This window comes from Oryzias latipes, chromosome 6 (assembly GCF_002234675.1).
Source record: "Oryzias latipes chromosome 6, ASM223467v1".
Lineage (NCBI taxonomy): Eukaryota > Metazoa > Chordata > Actinopteri > Beloniformes > Adrianichthyidae > Oryzias > Oryzias latipes.
Genome location: NC_019864.2, coordinates 4,063,006 through 4,079,053, shown reverse-complemented (window position 1 = coordinate 4,079,053; position 16,048 = coordinate 4,063,006). Strand labels below are relative to the sequence as shown.

At 41.4% G+C, this 16,048-nt stretch overlaps 1 protein-coding gene across 9 annotated transcripts in view; it reads right to left on the bottom strand.

Annotated features, from left to right (window-relative positions):
* Positions 1-16,048, bottom strand: part of ndrg4 (NDRG family member 4) — a 50,983-nt gene that overhangs the window by 8,005 nt on the left and 26,930 nt on the right. For 3 of the 9 annotated variants that reach the window (XM_023955495.1, XM_023955493.1, XM_023955496.1), the window contains 14 exons: positions 15,685-15,843; positions 12,216-12,254; positions 8,272-8,377; positions 6,409-6,529; positions 6,252-6,314; positions 6,118-6,178; positions 5,931-6,017; positions 5,794-5,850; positions 5,612-5,715; positions 5,061-5,117; positions 4,844-4,895; positions 1,952-1,999; positions 170-205; positions 19-70 (listed from right to left, as the gene is read on the bottom strand). In XM_023955495.1, the coding sequence (XP_023811263.1) occupies positions 19-70; positions 170-205; positions 1,952-1,999; positions 4,844-4,895; positions 5,061-5,117; positions 5,612-5,715; positions 5,794-5,850; positions 5,931-6,017; positions 6,118-6,178; positions 6,252-6,314; positions 6,409-6,529; positions 8,272-8,377; positions 12,216-12,254; positions 15,685-15,843 (1,042 nt within the window). Of the gene's footprint in view, positions 1-18; positions 71-169; positions 206-1,951; positions 2,000-4,843; positions 4,896-5,060; positions 5,118-5,611; positions 5,716-5,793; positions 5,851-5,930; positions 6,018-6,117; positions 6,179-6,251; positions 6,315-6,408; positions 6,530-8,271; positions 8,378-9,406; positions 9,570-12,215; positions 12,255-15,684; positions 15,844-16,048 lie in introns of those variants that run through there. The other 6 variants (XM_023955492.1, XM_023955497.1, XM_023955494.1 and 3 more) reach the window with 4 other exon arrangements.

Below are 16,048 nucleotides of genomic sequence, written 5' to 3'. Positions count from 1 at the left end.
TCAAAGTTCAGAACTTACTGTAGCCCATCCCCTGCAGGAAATACTTGAAGGCTTCGGTCAGCTTCCCAGGCTAGAAAACAGTATGTCAGTGTTTTCATTCCTGCTCTCTGTGCTTGACCTGTTCAGGGTCTGTAAGAAGCTTTGAATGGAAACTACTGCAACATGTTACCTGTGTGAGCTGTGGAAGTCCACCAGAGTCAGCCATCTGCCACGAGACCAGATCAACCATCAAGCAAAACGTCACAACACTCTTTATTAGAGAAGTCAAAGCAACAACCTTCAAATCAAATCCCCAGGAATTTTCCAGTTAGTGTTTTTCTGTCATTTGTTACATTTCTTTTTTTGTTTCATGATAACAACGTCTTCTCTTTTTGTTTCCTAAGCATTTTCTAGTGTACTCTTCTATGTCTTGATGTCTGAATCCTTTGCAAAAAATAGTATCTTTAAGTGAGACAGTATACTTGAAGTTTACTTTTATATACTATCATAGTAGTAGGTTTAAAGGTTGTCATCTTGACTTGGTTTTTAAAGTTGAAGACGTTTCACCCCTGATCCAAAAGGCTTTGTCAGTTCATGAATTGACAAAGCCTTTTAGATAAAAACCAAGTCCAGATGACAACCTTTAAACCTACTACTATGATGGAATCTACCTGGATGAATGAGAGTCTTCATAGAAATATTTTATATACTATCTATATATCGTAAACTTAAAATGTTCCAATTTAGTCTGAAGAAGTTTTCAGTTAGTACACTACACATACAGTACATGGTCTTAAATAGACTTGCTATAATAATACTCAATAGTTCTTGATAAAATAAACTTCAACTGTCCTACTTTTTGCTACTATTACTACTACTTTGTAAGTAGAGTTTTGGTTTGTTTTTCCTACTTTTTGTGTAAGTTCTTCTTCAAGTAATTACTCTTTGGTCATTTGGTATTTATTCATAGTTGGACTGTTTTTTAATTAATTTGCTGCTTTTGAAGTTCTTTACCTGTTTCTTTGGTCATTTTATAAATGCGTGTGGTTGTTTGAATCATGTCTGGTGTCTCCTTTGTAGTCACTGACGTCTTTGTCCTTTGTGTCATTTAGTTCACATGTGTTGTAAAACGAGCCCTGCACATTTGAGCCCCAACAGTCATTCTGGAGTTCCCGTAGACTGCAGGTAGTTAGTGAGAAAAATAAAGTCTTTTCATCATTTAGTCATTTTGACAGATTTTACTCCATCTAGGAATACTCCTTTCAACTTTTTTTTTAACCTAAAACGGGTTTAGATTAAGTAAGTGTAAGATTACAATAAAATCAAAATTTTTGTAAATCTCTGCTGTTGAAAAAAAAGTAGTTTTTTCAATGGATTCAAACATTTAAAACTATGTTCACACCTAGCAAGAACGCACGTTCAAGAACCCACACTTTTAACGTGAGCTCTTGAACACAGGACAAGCAGGGAGGGGTTTCTTCTTCTTTTTCTACTGATTACTTCCACCTACAGTTGGAAGAGGCTTGCTGCGAAATGTTGAAGTGGTTCAAATCTGGTGAATCTTGCGCCAGACCTTTTATTTCGCTCTGTTCCAATATATTAAAGACTTGGTGTTATAGAATTCCAGCTGGCTAACAAACCACAATTAATACATTTTACTCCTTGTTCAAATTTCAAATTGTTGTTACTTCCCTGAATTAAAAAGGTCATCATCCATACGTCACTACCAAATCTGAGTCCTTGATTGGTCAAAGTTTGACCTGATTAACTTTTTATATGTATAGCCTGAAAAAGGCCATACATTTTGCAAAGAATGCGATAGTTTTCAACACGAAAGCCCAAAAGGTGCATTTATGCACATTCACATAGACTTTTCCTCAGAAATGGTTGCTTAAAAGCATGTTACTGCGGTGTGAATGTAGCTTAAGACTGAGGTGGAAGAATGATTAGTTTGAGGATGAAAGGTTCCTACCTTCAGGAAGGTGGTGTTGGTCGGGTCCAGTTTAGAGTTACACTCAACCTAAAAGGCAAACAGAGGAGCATCACTGAAGAAACCAGAGGCTTTATGAGCTAAAACTGAACTTTTTTTTCATTCATGTCATCAAACATTGGCACTCCACTTTTTGTTTTCTGTCAAGGGAATACAGAGATGCTTGTCCTCTGCAACATTTTTGAATCAAAAACACGAAAGGGTTGTCTGCCAAAGAGTTTTGTGCCCATCATTGGAGGCTGAAAAGCTTATTCTGATGCAACCTCTTAAACCAAAACCAAACTAAGACAGGATTCAAGATGTCTGCCATAATATAAACAAAAGAAAAACTCCTTTAAGGAAATAACAAACAAACAAACTGATAATTAATTTGGATCAACATTTAGGAATACAATAAAAAAATAATGAGCAGGATGTGATTCCAGATTTCTGGCCACAATGCGTGCTGCCAAAAACAAAGATGGCTGCCGATGGCTGCCAAAATATGTTTAAGAACCAAAAATTTAATTAATTATCCTTTCAAACAGCAACATTTTTGCAAAAAATAAAAATAAGTAAAATCATACCATTACACACATTCGGGGACAAACATTAACTATCAAATTACAGACCAGTGTCTTTACTCTGCCAATTCTCAAAAGATGCTTGAAAAAGTATTGCTGACAAGACTGGAAAATCTTGTTGAGAAACATAAGCTAATTATCATGGTGCCTCTGGCAGCTCTCCTCTCCCTCCCCTCTCTGCTCTGTTCTTGATCTTCACCAGCTGTGCACACTCAGCTCATCAACCTCCAGACTTACTTAAGGAGATCCAGATCCAGCATTCATTGCCAGTTCGTTGCTCATCTACGGTGCTCAGTCTGGTCTCTCATCTTTTATCATATCTCATCTCATATCTCATTTATGAAATCTCGTCTCTCTCAAATCTCTCTAAGCAGATGCAGTGTTTATATATCTTACAAAAAAAAGCGATTGAAATCGTTCATGGTGTGGATTATGGGACACATACAAATGCACTACTTTTTTAAATTCGGGTTTATTGAAATAATGGGAACTAGGGAACCTTAAAACAGCACTCATCGTGTATAAAGCCAGAAATAACTTGGTTACAATAAACATACAACAAATGTTCAAGGACAGAGATGGGAGTTACAATTTAAGAAATCAGCTGAACTTCAAAAAGTAGTGCATTGGTACTACAAAATAGTAAATGTGCTCATCAATTTGTGGTGTGGATTGGATGAAGGTTTAAAAAGCAAAGCAAATGTTTACATGTATTTAGAAAAAACCTACAAGATGTCACTAATTAAAATGTACAAGGTTAGAAATGATTTAAAAAAAAGAAATAAGTAAATGTCACTTCTGCATCGATGCTATACCCAAGGTCATTTGAATGCTTTCAGGAAGAAAAATAGAAACATGCACAACATAAGGTGTTGTAAAAAGGGGTGGGATCATACAAGATTTCTCTTCTACCTACTCCTTTTTAAACACATTGTTTTATGTTTTATCTGTCTATTTTTTAACTCTTGTGTATATTTACATTTTGTGTTTGTGTTTGAAATAAAAAAGGAAATAATAATAGTAATATAAATGCAATTAGATATTAAGATAATAAATGAAAACCCCCTTCATCCAAACAGGACAAATCCTGAAAACAAGAATTTATAGGGTTTCGGTGTCAGTCTCATCACATTTATTTATTGCTGTTTTGCTGTATTGCTGTACCTTACATTTGAGGAGTGCAAATAAAACTAAAAAAACGTCTGGGCCAAAGTTTCTTGGGTTTGACCCAGTTCTAATGCTGCAAATGCATACAAACAAATCCACCCAGAGATGGTCAGTAAACACGGAGGACAGGTTTGACCCAGATATTGCAGAGTGCTGCAGAGATGAGTCACTGCAGAGACCGCAGGAGACGCACACACACAAAACACCCAAAAGGAGTGCACTATCACAAAACAACAAATAACACACACACAACACAATGCCAAACACAAGACACACAGACCACAACACGATACTACACACAACCACACAAGACACACACACACACAATGTTTAGCTGCTGCAGTTCATTGTTATTTCTTTCACACAGGTCAACAGAAAATGTACCCGAACAACAAACAAACAACTGCAATGCAGATTGTGTTTGGTTTCAATGATCACGTATAGGGATCCAGTGGATTACTTGGATCCAACTTGACAAATTGTGCAGTTAAACTAAAACTCAAACCATAACTACACGGTGTGCAACACACTGCAGGCAGCTGGCATAATTAAGGTGACCTCCATCTGTCAGAGGGAATCGATCCACGTCTGTCTACATCTGTGCAGCCCCCCTCCCACCCCCACCCCCAGCTGTCTCTGTGTGGTCCAGGTTTGAAATTCAGGACTAAGCAGATGAACCAGTGCAGAGGCCTTCACTCATAAAAAGACACACACAAAACACACACACACCACAACACAATACCACACACAACCATACAAGACACACACACAGACATACACAACACACAAACACACACAGTTATTTAAAAAAAAACACAAATACATAAAGCACAAACAAAACAAGCACAATAACACAAATCAATAAATAAAACATAAACAAAACACACATTACAACACAAAACCAAAAACAACCACACAAAACAAACAAAACTACATACAAAACAAACGCACAAAACAACACGCAGACAGAACACACAAAAATCCACACACAACCACATTCAAATACACAAAAAACACACAAAGCCACACACAACACAACCACACAAGACACATATTTAAATAAATGTGCACACTAAAACGTGCTTCTTCTCTCGTTTTTATTGAATTGTGATGTTCTAACATAAAAGTCATTTGTGGGACTCACCACCCCCTCCTCGGCTGGAGCGTTATCTCCCACCACCAGCATCACAGGGCACCTGCAGACAGTTCAGACGGTTACTCTGATGTCAGGGGTTTCAGATCAGTACAAGAAGACAGCTGCTTCATCTACATCACATTCTGTTCTTTTTTGAGAAAAATTGTAGACATTCTGTGAGAGGTTATGCACCAGTTCTCTGATTAGTATGAGAGTGAAAACTCACTTTAGGGTTTTGGAGTTGAGAGTGGATCCGCTGCGGTTCATCTCCAGGTCTCTGCGGCTGAAAGAGGCAGAAACCAATAAAAAAAAACATCAAAGAACAAGAAAGTTACAAGAAGTTATTTATCTTACGTAGAACATAGAAACTACTGTGTAATATTACTCATCTGCAAAAGCTAAAAAGGAAACTTTGTGTATCTTTTACTTGGTGTTTGTGCAATATTTGTGCAATTATGAGGTGATGACAGAATTGTTGGTGGTTGATCATGAGAGAATTCATGTCTTTTCTTGCATTTTTGTGTCTCTGTTTGCTACAAGTTTAAAAATGTATTAAATTTAAACCTGGTTGTTGCCACAAATGGATCTGAACACAAAAACTGAATTTTAGAGGAAAAAAAACAGTAAAGTCTGAAGACAGACAGAATAAATGAGTCTTTGGGACTAAACCTAAACCTTGACTCTTGTTGAGACTCTAATGAATCGATATGAGGTTTCACAATGTCTTCTCCTGGAGAGCTGGCGAAAAGGCCACAGGTGTGTTTGAGGCAGAGTCACCTGTTGTACAAGTTCCAGAAGAGCTGCAGGTTGAAGTGGTTGACGTTGTTGTTGATCTGTTGCCGGTAGCTCTGCACCAGCTCTGTGTTGCTCACCAGTTCTTCCTGCAAACAGAGAAGCTTGGTGAAGCGGGCTGAAGATCTGCTGCCGTGTTTGCTCCAACATCGAGGCTCTTAGCTAACCTGGCTGAAGAGATGAGGCAGCACGATGTCCGGGATGGTGCTGGTCAGGCCGGAGATCTGAGGAAACGAGAGCAAAGCCTGTCAGTGTGACCAAACAAAGAGTTCATTCCTGTGAGCTGACGGCTGAAGAGCACCACCTTGCTGGCTGCCCAGTCGATCCACCCTTTGCCATTGGGGTCGATGTTGAGCAGAACCAAACCCTCCACCAGGTCAGGGAAGATCAGCTGAATGGAGAAGGTACAAATTGAAGGTCAAGTTTCCTCCTCATACTACACGACAGTCTTTCAGAGTTGGATCAGGGCGAATGACCAAGATCAGACTTACAGCAAATTTGGCCAGGACAAAAGCTCCAGCTCCAACTCCGATCCCAACGATGCTCTTGAATCTAAAACACAAACAGGTCAGTTCTTCTCCAACCATCAAGGAACCAGGAGTCTTCCTAGACAAGTCTGACTGACCCAAAGTGCTCCACTACTGTAGGCAGCATGCCAGCCAGCTGGTCCATGGTTGGGTACTGGTACCTGGGGGGGCATTTCTAAATTATTGTATGCAATAAGATTACAAAACCATCTCCACTGATGGAGGAACCTTCTTCAAAAAATCCTGGGTATTTACCCCTGAGGGAACTGCGGAGCCCCAACCTGCTGACCGGGGGCATCCACGTGACAGACCACAAAGTGCTTGGTGATCTCCTGCATGTCCTCATTGTGAAAGAAAGGGTTGAAGCACAGCTTGTCTGCCGAGAAGAAGAGAGGGAACATGAGTGAGAGGATGGAAGGACAGGAATCCAACCACATACAATATACACTCCACTGGTGGGGGGGCCTGGAGGGGCATCAGTGCAGCTGGTTCTGAGTCAACATGGGGAGAGCAAAACCCCCGATATGCATCATTCATTAATGCTTTATTCTGAAGTTAGCCATTTTCCTCAGAAGACGTCTCTTAGACTCATCACGATTTAGTGTTGGTTAATTGAAACGTGTGTGGTGTGTGTGTGGAGGGGGGGGGGGGCACGTTGCTTGTAAAATGTTCAAAAAAGCATAAAAAGAGTCCGGACAAATGTTAAGTGAAGGAACAAAATGTAAGTTCATCCCAAATGTTGCAGATCACAACAGCATTTTGAACAAGGTGTTCTTCACTGGGGGGTTCGGGGGGGTTGGGACTTTAGACCATCACCGCTGCCCAGAATCCACAGAAGAAAACTTTTTTGAAATAAGTGATTGTAACTGAAAGCTGGCTTCCTAGAGCACGGAGGCAGAATTCACGTCAAAAGTCCACTATCTCCTGAGAGTGGTGAGTCAGGACAGCATCACATGACTTTAAGGAAAGCCAAAGATCCTGAGCAGCAGTTCAGGGACGGGGAGGCATCGTCTTCACGAGGAACCTGCTGAATCATGGCCCCCTCCCTGCTGTCTGACCTCATTACCTGCTTCCTGTTCTGCTCTGTGCCTCATTCTCATTTTCTGCTGATCTCACTGCCCCTCTTTATGCTCTTTCCACCATGGGTTAGGTGGTGGGGGGGGGGGGGGGGGGGGGGGGACGAGGACAACTGCTATCACTGCCCCCCCCCCCCCCACCCGTCAGAGCAGCTCTGCAGTGCTGGCTCCGCCCCTCTGCAGCATGTTTTTCTGACCTACATTTTAGAAATCCGTTTCATGTCTTTTTTCTTTCTCTCTCAGCCCCCCCCCCCCCCCCAATAAATGAGCTTCTTTTGAACTGTTCATTTATTTTAAAGGGATTAAGTTCTGCTTTTCCAGCTGAAAGTGAGACAATCCTGTTTGTCAGTGACTGATGAGCAGCACAATGTCATTCACGAGTTTCAGTGTTTACTCTGTTACCTTTTGTGGAAACGTTGGATTGAAAGGGTTTGGAAACAAATTCCCACCTACGTTTGTTAGAAATGGCTGATAGGTAAAAACTTTTGAGCAATTCAGTCTGGCTCTTTAGCTGCAGGTTTATGAAAATGTAAACACTTGAAGGTCACTCGAAGGTCACTCAGAGGTCACCCAGAGGTCTTAGAGTCAAAACTCAGTGTTTACAGAGTTTTGACCTTAAAGTCCCGATCCAATCATCTTTTGATCTATTGTAAAAGTGTTCCCAGTGGTCTTTGTATTACAATCATGCTGTTTTTAACCCAAATCAGAAAACCTGTGCCGGTTTCTAAGACATAGTTTCTGCAGAGCGGTAGGAGTTCATTAGAAATTCACCTCTGAGTAGGGGGTGGGACTGTTGGGGATCTTTAGAAAAATGTCACAAGAACATGTTAAATGCACCAAAAGCACCTTTTTTATGGGAGTGGGTCTTTAAGTCAGGTCTCCTTTGCGTTGTCACGATTACTGACTGACAGAGACCCATCATGCTTGACTTCAGAGTAAGGGAGCAGTTTTCCAAACACTAACTGTTACACACATGAATGACACAAGCTTTGAGTTTCAGAATCTGTGAGCGAGAACAGCAGCAGAGCCCTGAAACACTCACGGTTCAGGCCCACATCATGGTAGGTGAGGATGGCAGGTTTGTTTCCTTTGGGGGCTCCCCGGATCACCACGTGCAGCGTCCCATAAGCAGTCTCCACATCGTGTTCCTGGAAAACACAAAAACATTCAAATCAATCAGAGCATTTAAAGTAAACAACTGTTTGTTTTGAAATATTTGAGACATTTCAATCTAAGAAAAAAGAGAATGTTAGCATCTTTATACAAAGTATAGAGAAAAAGCAAAACAAAGTCCCATTTTTTCAACACAAAACATTAATGGACCCGTTGAGACATGTATAGATTTATCATATCTAATCTAATTTTAGTTTTTGAAATACTTAGTTTTTAATGAACTTCATCTTTTTTTTAGGCCTGTCACAAAAACATAATTTGATCCTAAATTTGGTTGATTTTCATCAAATCCTACATAGAAGAATATGATGTTGTGTAAACAGTTTTCAAGGTTACAGATCAGTTACATCCTCCGTGCTGACCCCCTCGCACTGCTCAAACTTTGAGCCAGAACGGCTCTTATTGTGTATTTTATGTTAGCGGATGCAGCGATGTGTGTCTGCCTGCATGCGCGTGTGTGACTGCTGGCCGCGTGCTTCTGACCCACATTCTGCAAGCCGCTGCAGGAAATTCAAAATGGAGATGCAGGAGAGCTTGAACTGCGCAAACCTGAGACAAACACAAACGCACGAGGCTCGTAGGAGGGGGGCGGGGTTTCTGCTGCAGTGAAACCTGTCCTGTTTCTGTGCCACATAAACACATGCAGGCTCTGTGCAGTGGCCCGACCACCACACATACACCCAAACAAACACACAGCAAAGGTTTCTGACAGCATTCATGTGCTAATCCAGTCATATTATTTTCAGTCAACCTTTTAATCTGAGGCTGTTCACGCAGCATCCCCCCAACCCCTGGTGACCGTCAGATGAAGCATCTTTAGTGTTTCCATGGCAACATCTTAAAATGATTCCTAGTTATTAATATGGCTGAAAATAGTCTTTATGTGGGTCAGTGGGGTAAAGTCAGAGAAGGCCCTGCATGCATGCGTCGTTGATTCAATCAATCAAAATAACATCATCCAACATCCAAACCTCCTGAGGAAGCCCAACGCCCCTGTCACTCACCCCGTCCCAGCACTCAGGCATGGTGGCAGTATAAGCTCTGCTGACAGAGACGCGGAGGATGAGGAGGATGAGGAGGAGCTGCAGGCAGACCTCTCCTGTTCTCAAGGACTAGGTTCTGCTGGAGGTGGTTAGAGACGCTGCAGTCTTTGTCTGCTCCGTCACCAGCCACGCTTTTATGCTGCTGTCCCGCCCCTCCCCTTTACTCACTCTGCATACTCTCTCACAAGGGCATGGGGGGGGGGGGGGGTTATTAGCTGGAACTGCATCCCAGCCTCTGACTGGTTGGTTGCTCTGTCACTCAGTCGTGCCTCTTATCAGCACCACTGCCCCCCCCCCCCCCCCCCCGATGTTTACATCTACTGCCTCGACAAAGTAGGTCAAACATTTGAACGTGCAGCATCAAAAAAGTCTTTACCCCCCTCCACTAAACTATAACCTCCTGCATGGAGATCTTCCTCTTAAAAGATGCAGAAATCTGCCCCAGCCCCCACAGGCTGCAGGGGGGTAAGGAGCACGGCCGATATGCGGTCCTGATGCAGGTTGTTGCTCTGAGAAATACTGTGAAGCTTTTTCTCTCCAGACTGTCAGAGTGCAGCTCCAGACCCCCCCCCCCCCCCCCCCCAGGTGGATGCTTACGTGCACATCCACATGGATGCAATGGTGTCGCATGCAGAAGACTCTGACATTCAGCCAACCCCCCCACCCATCCACCTTTTCTGCTGACTAAAGACTGAACAGGCAAATTATGCCCTCCCCCCCTATCTGTTTAAAACACATTCTCTTAGATGGGGGGGGGGGGGGGGGGGCTGAAGGTCAACAGTGGACTGATACAAGTTCTGAATATTATCCTGACCCAAGTGATGTATGGAAGCATTTGATCGTTTACTTTAAGCTCCTGCAGACCCCCCCCCCCACACACACCACCACCACCTGAATCATGCAGACATCATGCAGGACCTCATAGTTCGATTTTCTCTGCCGTGGTGATTCTTTCAGCTTTCAATCTCTGAACATTTTCATTTTTAACCCTTGTGCTACCCTGGGCACTTTGACATTGGGAGTTGGGTCATCTAGACCCACTAGACAGTGCTCTGAACCTTTTTTCTTCAGTGATTTGTTATCTTCACTGGTGTCCATGGATTACATGAAATCTTTCCACCTTTATCCACCTTTGTCATGGTAGGGAGAACACCTCAATGGAAGGGTGGGGTCATAGGATAGCACAAGGGTTAAGAGCTTCTGAAACCTGAATGATCTTCGATCAGTCACATTCAGCTTCCATAGCAGATCATCTGAAGCCGTGGAGTCCACACAAGCACAGTGATATCCATCATCCACACATGGAGAAAACCACAGCTTCATGTCACCGAAATCATATCTGTCTGAGTGATATTTCTCACAGCTGAAGCATTTTTTGAAAGCGTTTACCCAGAATGCAGCTGTCTGTTTCCACACGTTTTGATACCAGTGACTGCGTGTTCATGTATTTGCTTGTAGTCACAGTAAACTTTTATTACCGGTACCTTTACTCTGATCGTTTCAGACACCAGCTCAGTCGCCTTGTGGTAGAGCGTCTGCCATGTGACTGGAAGGTCAAATCCAGGCTGAGTCTATAAGACTCTAAAAACGGGACCCAATGCCCCCCTCCTGGAAACTCAGCATTAAGGGGTTGGATTGGAGGGTAAACCACCAAATGGTTCCCGAGTGCAGCTGTGCCTGCAGATCAGCCCCCCCCCCCGGGGGATGGGGGTGAACAAATTTCAAACACCTTGGTCTGTGACAGATAATGTGACTTTACTTTAACTATAACACAGCTATTGGCCTGCAGACTCATCTGTCGTGTCTTATGCCATAGTCTCAACTGCCCTTACAGGTGAATACAGACTGTCTGCAGGTAACAAAATGACAAACCTGTGCAGGGCACAGAGGTGGCCAACAGGAAATATCAAAGATGTAGACCACCTAAATAGCACGCACAGGTAAGAACAAGATATTTTGAGGCTGCTGATGTGGATGATAAACATTGTGAGTAAGCATAAAAGTTGCTGACATCTGTCCACAAAAGTCAGTCTTTACAGTTAATGTTTAAATTTAGCAACTGTGGATGCAACCAACACGCCTGTCACATTTGACAATTTCACTGCCACTGTCAGTGAAGACCACATATTTAAATATTAAAGTCTTGGATCGTAAATCCAGTCCCAGAGGAGTAAACATTTTTTATCGAGTTGTCATTCAAAGAATTGTTTGAGGGGTTTCCTGGTGGTAACAAAGAGGGAGCAAAATCTATTGATCACATGCAAACTGCATAAACTGCATAAAGTTTCCTTAAATTTCATCTATTTTTAAAACAGACCCTTCTTGGATGAGTAACCATAGACTGGATGATGATTGGAAATCCAATCATAGCTGAGAGGATTTTGGATGATTTTAAGCTATGACTAAATGGAATTTCTTGAATTTCAGTTTTTTTTTTCAATAAAGGACTGAATTAATGTTTGGATAAAGCAGCAGCAAAAAGATTAAAAATGTAATTGACCTTAGATTCATCAAAGCACAAAGTCAAAAAAAAGGATGAAAAAAAACATCGTATGGACTGGACTATCACTCTATCCATCCTCCATCCATCCATCCATTTATTCATCAATTCTACCAGCCTCCTCTTCATCCTGATCAGAAAAAGGAATAATTTCAGCTTTTTTAAACCTTCTTTAAATCTTTTTTTTTTTTGGATTTGACAGCCATCACTTAGATCTAGGTGTGTTACAAAGAAAAGGGGAGGGGGAGGAAAGGGTGTATGCGCTCTTACCTTCCAATCACCAGGCGGCATCAGCTCATCACAGGTTTCCTGCAGAGACAAGCAGAGGAAGAACAAGTGGCATTAAAGAAGCATGAACAGAAGCTGAACGGTCCTTCCTCACACCCTGAAGGATCCATCCCTGAGCTGATGGTCTCTGGTCCTTCCTCCCCACCAGGGGAAACACCAACAGCTCACTCTTTCCATCCTCTCCTGACATTTTCCTCACAGGAAAAGAGGTGATGAGGCGGAGGGAAAAAAGTCAATAAATGAGGTGAAGGTGGCTGAGTGTCTAGCTGTAGAAAACTGGATCTGTCAGGGGGACCAGTTCCAGAACAGCCCCCACTTCAGCCCCACAATGACTCCATGATGAAGAGAGAGGAAGATGGACCAGAGCAGCAAACAGAGCTCCAGATAGAATGAAGATAGAGGAACAATGTCAAACACTCTGAAGAAATGAGTTGAAGCTTTCAGTTATGCTGACTGAAGAATAGAAGGCTGTGGGTGTGGGTGGGGGTGGAGGGGGGGCATCTGGTTTCAGCTCACTCCAATGGGCAGGTTTGCATTTTTATCCAAATGTGTCTCTGAAACACACTTTAAAAGCTAAATCCTATGTGTATTTGTCTGGTTACCCTTACATTAGTCAGCTTTATTTGCCAATGAAAAATAAAAATCTATTTTTTAATTGTATTTTTGATTTTTATTTCATTTAGAATTAGTCCCACACTGTGGGGAAAATTCAAAGACCTGCCTTTATTTCTGCAAACCTTTTTGAGAATGATGGCTCTTCAACTAAGTTTAAATAATAAATAATAGAATGTCATAAAATCTAATATAAATGACCTCAAGAGGAAATCAGATAAAGTAGGGGCTTAGTTAAAGTCTTAAAGGTTTAGAATGCTGAAAATAATTTAAAAAAAAGCTTCTGTCATAAATTCAAACTCTAAATCTAAAACAGGTATTCTGTTTTCACCACTAAGATAAATTACATATATTTGTGTCATCTGCAGTTTTAGTATTGCTACATCAAACATATCATTTTGTGTGAATTACAATATAGTAATATCAATCCTTACAGAGAACCACTACTTTTGTTTGTGGATTCAGAGACATGCTTGCTCCCCAGTAAAATACCTTCTTTTCCCTCTTAAAGGTGCTCCAGTCATATTTTCTTTCTGTTTCTGTTTGGATGGAATGAAGCCTTTTTTTTAAATCATAAAATGTTCCTGCTTACTGTTCCCTATCTGTCTGAGGCATTTTTAACTCCCTTCACAGCTTTAATTCCAGCCAGCAATGGTCTCCTGTCACTCATCTATGACTCATCAATGAAATTGTGCTCATCAGTAAACTTTATTGATCAGTCGTCTGGAAAGGGAGAACCCATAGTTTTGCATTGTAAGTCTGTTTCTATTTGAAACCACAGAGTTCCTGTCTCAGTCTTATTCAGTCATTCAGTCATACTTCCTGTAAATATTGAATTGTGATGTCAGACGTCCAATCAGAGGTTTGGATCAGTGACCATTAATGCAGTTTTCCAGATTCCTTGGATTTCTTCCAGATCATTAAGTGTCAATGAAATATGAGTCCAAACAAACAAACTAGAATGAATGTCAAATTCACATTTTAATTTTCCACATCCAAAGAATCCAAAGGGAACATTAGTAGAACATTCTAGACACTGGATGGTCACATGTCTACTAAATGCAAAGTGTTTCCACACATTGGACTGGAGTGATGGACTGATCATTTTTTGCTGACATCACATGTATGTTGTCCGCTGTGATGACCTTGATCAGTTTAACATTATATTGAAAAAAACTCACGTCTCTCTCAGCCCAAATGGTATTTTCCAATATTGATGACATTATTTATTTATCTTATTTTTAAACGATTTTTTAATTGCATTGGTCAATTCGATTCAACTTTAGACAGATCAATTTGGTTCAATCCTTGGAATGAAAAATTGATTAATTAATTGTTATGCCCCTGGGAGCAACAGATCTTGGCTAACAGAGGGCGTGTCCTCCACATTCCTGTTCAGCCTTTCTTCAGCTATTAGATGGGGGGTTCAACTCCTTTTCCCTGATCATATCCTTTAAGCCAAGCTATTTATGGAAATGAAACCAGTTACTTTTGCCCCTAATTATTTAGTTTACATCATTCTTAAAACCATAACATTATTGGTAGTTTTGCACCTCTCAGACGTTGATTGACAAACGCAAAAGCTGGAGTGAAAACCAACACAAAGAAAGCAGAAAAAGCAGATTGTGACACAAAATCACATTTATAATGACAGAATTTTCACTTTATTTGTTTCATACTTTATAGTTTTAAAAGGGCATCCTGCCAGATCTGAGGTTGAATGATTTTTTTTTTACCATAGGAACATTTTAGCACAAATTGGAAAGATGCAAACCTGTCCTTCAAAATAAGAGCCACTGCAATGAAACAGGATTCTTGGTGTCCACAAAAACACGGATGTGAAATAAAATGATGCATGCAAAACAACATGTTTTAAAAACTATTTTAAAATGCACTTCACAAACTGAGAATTGTCTGAACTGGTTGCCTTTCTGAGGCCTGGAGCCTAAAACGACGGTTGGAAGACAGATGGTGTTACATTTCCTGTCACACGTGAACAACACTCAGTTCTGAAGAGAAACTCTGATATTAAACGAAAAATAAACACACAGAATGGAACGTAGAACAGATGGATGGATGAAAGACACACAGCACAGAAACAGGGTCTGAGGATGGCTGAGTCTGTTCTGAACTCCCACCGTTAGGGGGCGGGACATCCTGTGAAGTGTGCAACAAAAGGTCAGCAGGGAGAGCCGTGTCACTGATGGCAGTGCCACCAGCAGGTGGCACTCTTTCCCCATCTTTGCATGGAACCTCCCCATCTAGGGTTGACCTTTTTCTTGGTCCAAAGATGGGTGGCTGTGTTTTTTGTGTCTGTGTGTGTTTAATTTGTGTGTCTGTGCTTTGTTTCTATGAATGTGGGTCTTTGTGTTTTCTGTGTGTTTTCAGTATGTGTGTGTGTTTTGTTCTCATTCCTTAAATTAATGTATAAATTTGTTCATGTTGGAACGTTATATTTTGCATTTGTGTTTATCTTTGATCCAGTGAGGGTTTTATGAAAATTGCCTATTGAAAAAAAGCAAAATAAATCAAGTATATATTTCAAAATATTCACATAAACTTGTAGATCAAATGTTTTTATGTTTTTGAGGGAATAATCATAAATGAATAAGAAAAGGGTTCTAAATAAAAATTAAAAATTAATTTTCAAAAATGATTTTTTTTTAATAAATTAATGCAAACCAGGAAAATTCAATCGCCAAATCTAACAGGTTGAATGAGCAGAGTTGGACTGGAGCAGGTATCTGGAGCTGCTGCTGTTTGTGCTTCTGATGTGGTTATTGGATTCTAACCGTCACATTTACTGGGTGTGTCTGTTTCTGCTTGCTCTGGTAGTTACCGGGATAACCCCACTGGTCCGACGGCGGGTCTGGCGGAGCCAGTGCCGTGCGATGGCATGCCAGCGGTGAGTGGGGCGGCGGGGGGGAGGGGGTTCGTTAGGGGGCTCGGTGCTGGCAGGGCAGGGGGGGCCCCCTGATGCCTCCTCTCCTTTATCCTGCTGTGTTGTGAAACGACAAGCACAACAAGGAGTTTATTGGGAAACAACAGCCGGGCGGACAAACACACACACACACACACACACTTGTACGTCCTTCATCGTGATGATTCCAGAACACAGGTCAGGCTGTATATTAGCTCCCCGCCATCAGGTTTCCATGGAGACCTGCTGCAGCTCATTGGGGAACTTTCAGGTTTCATGTCAG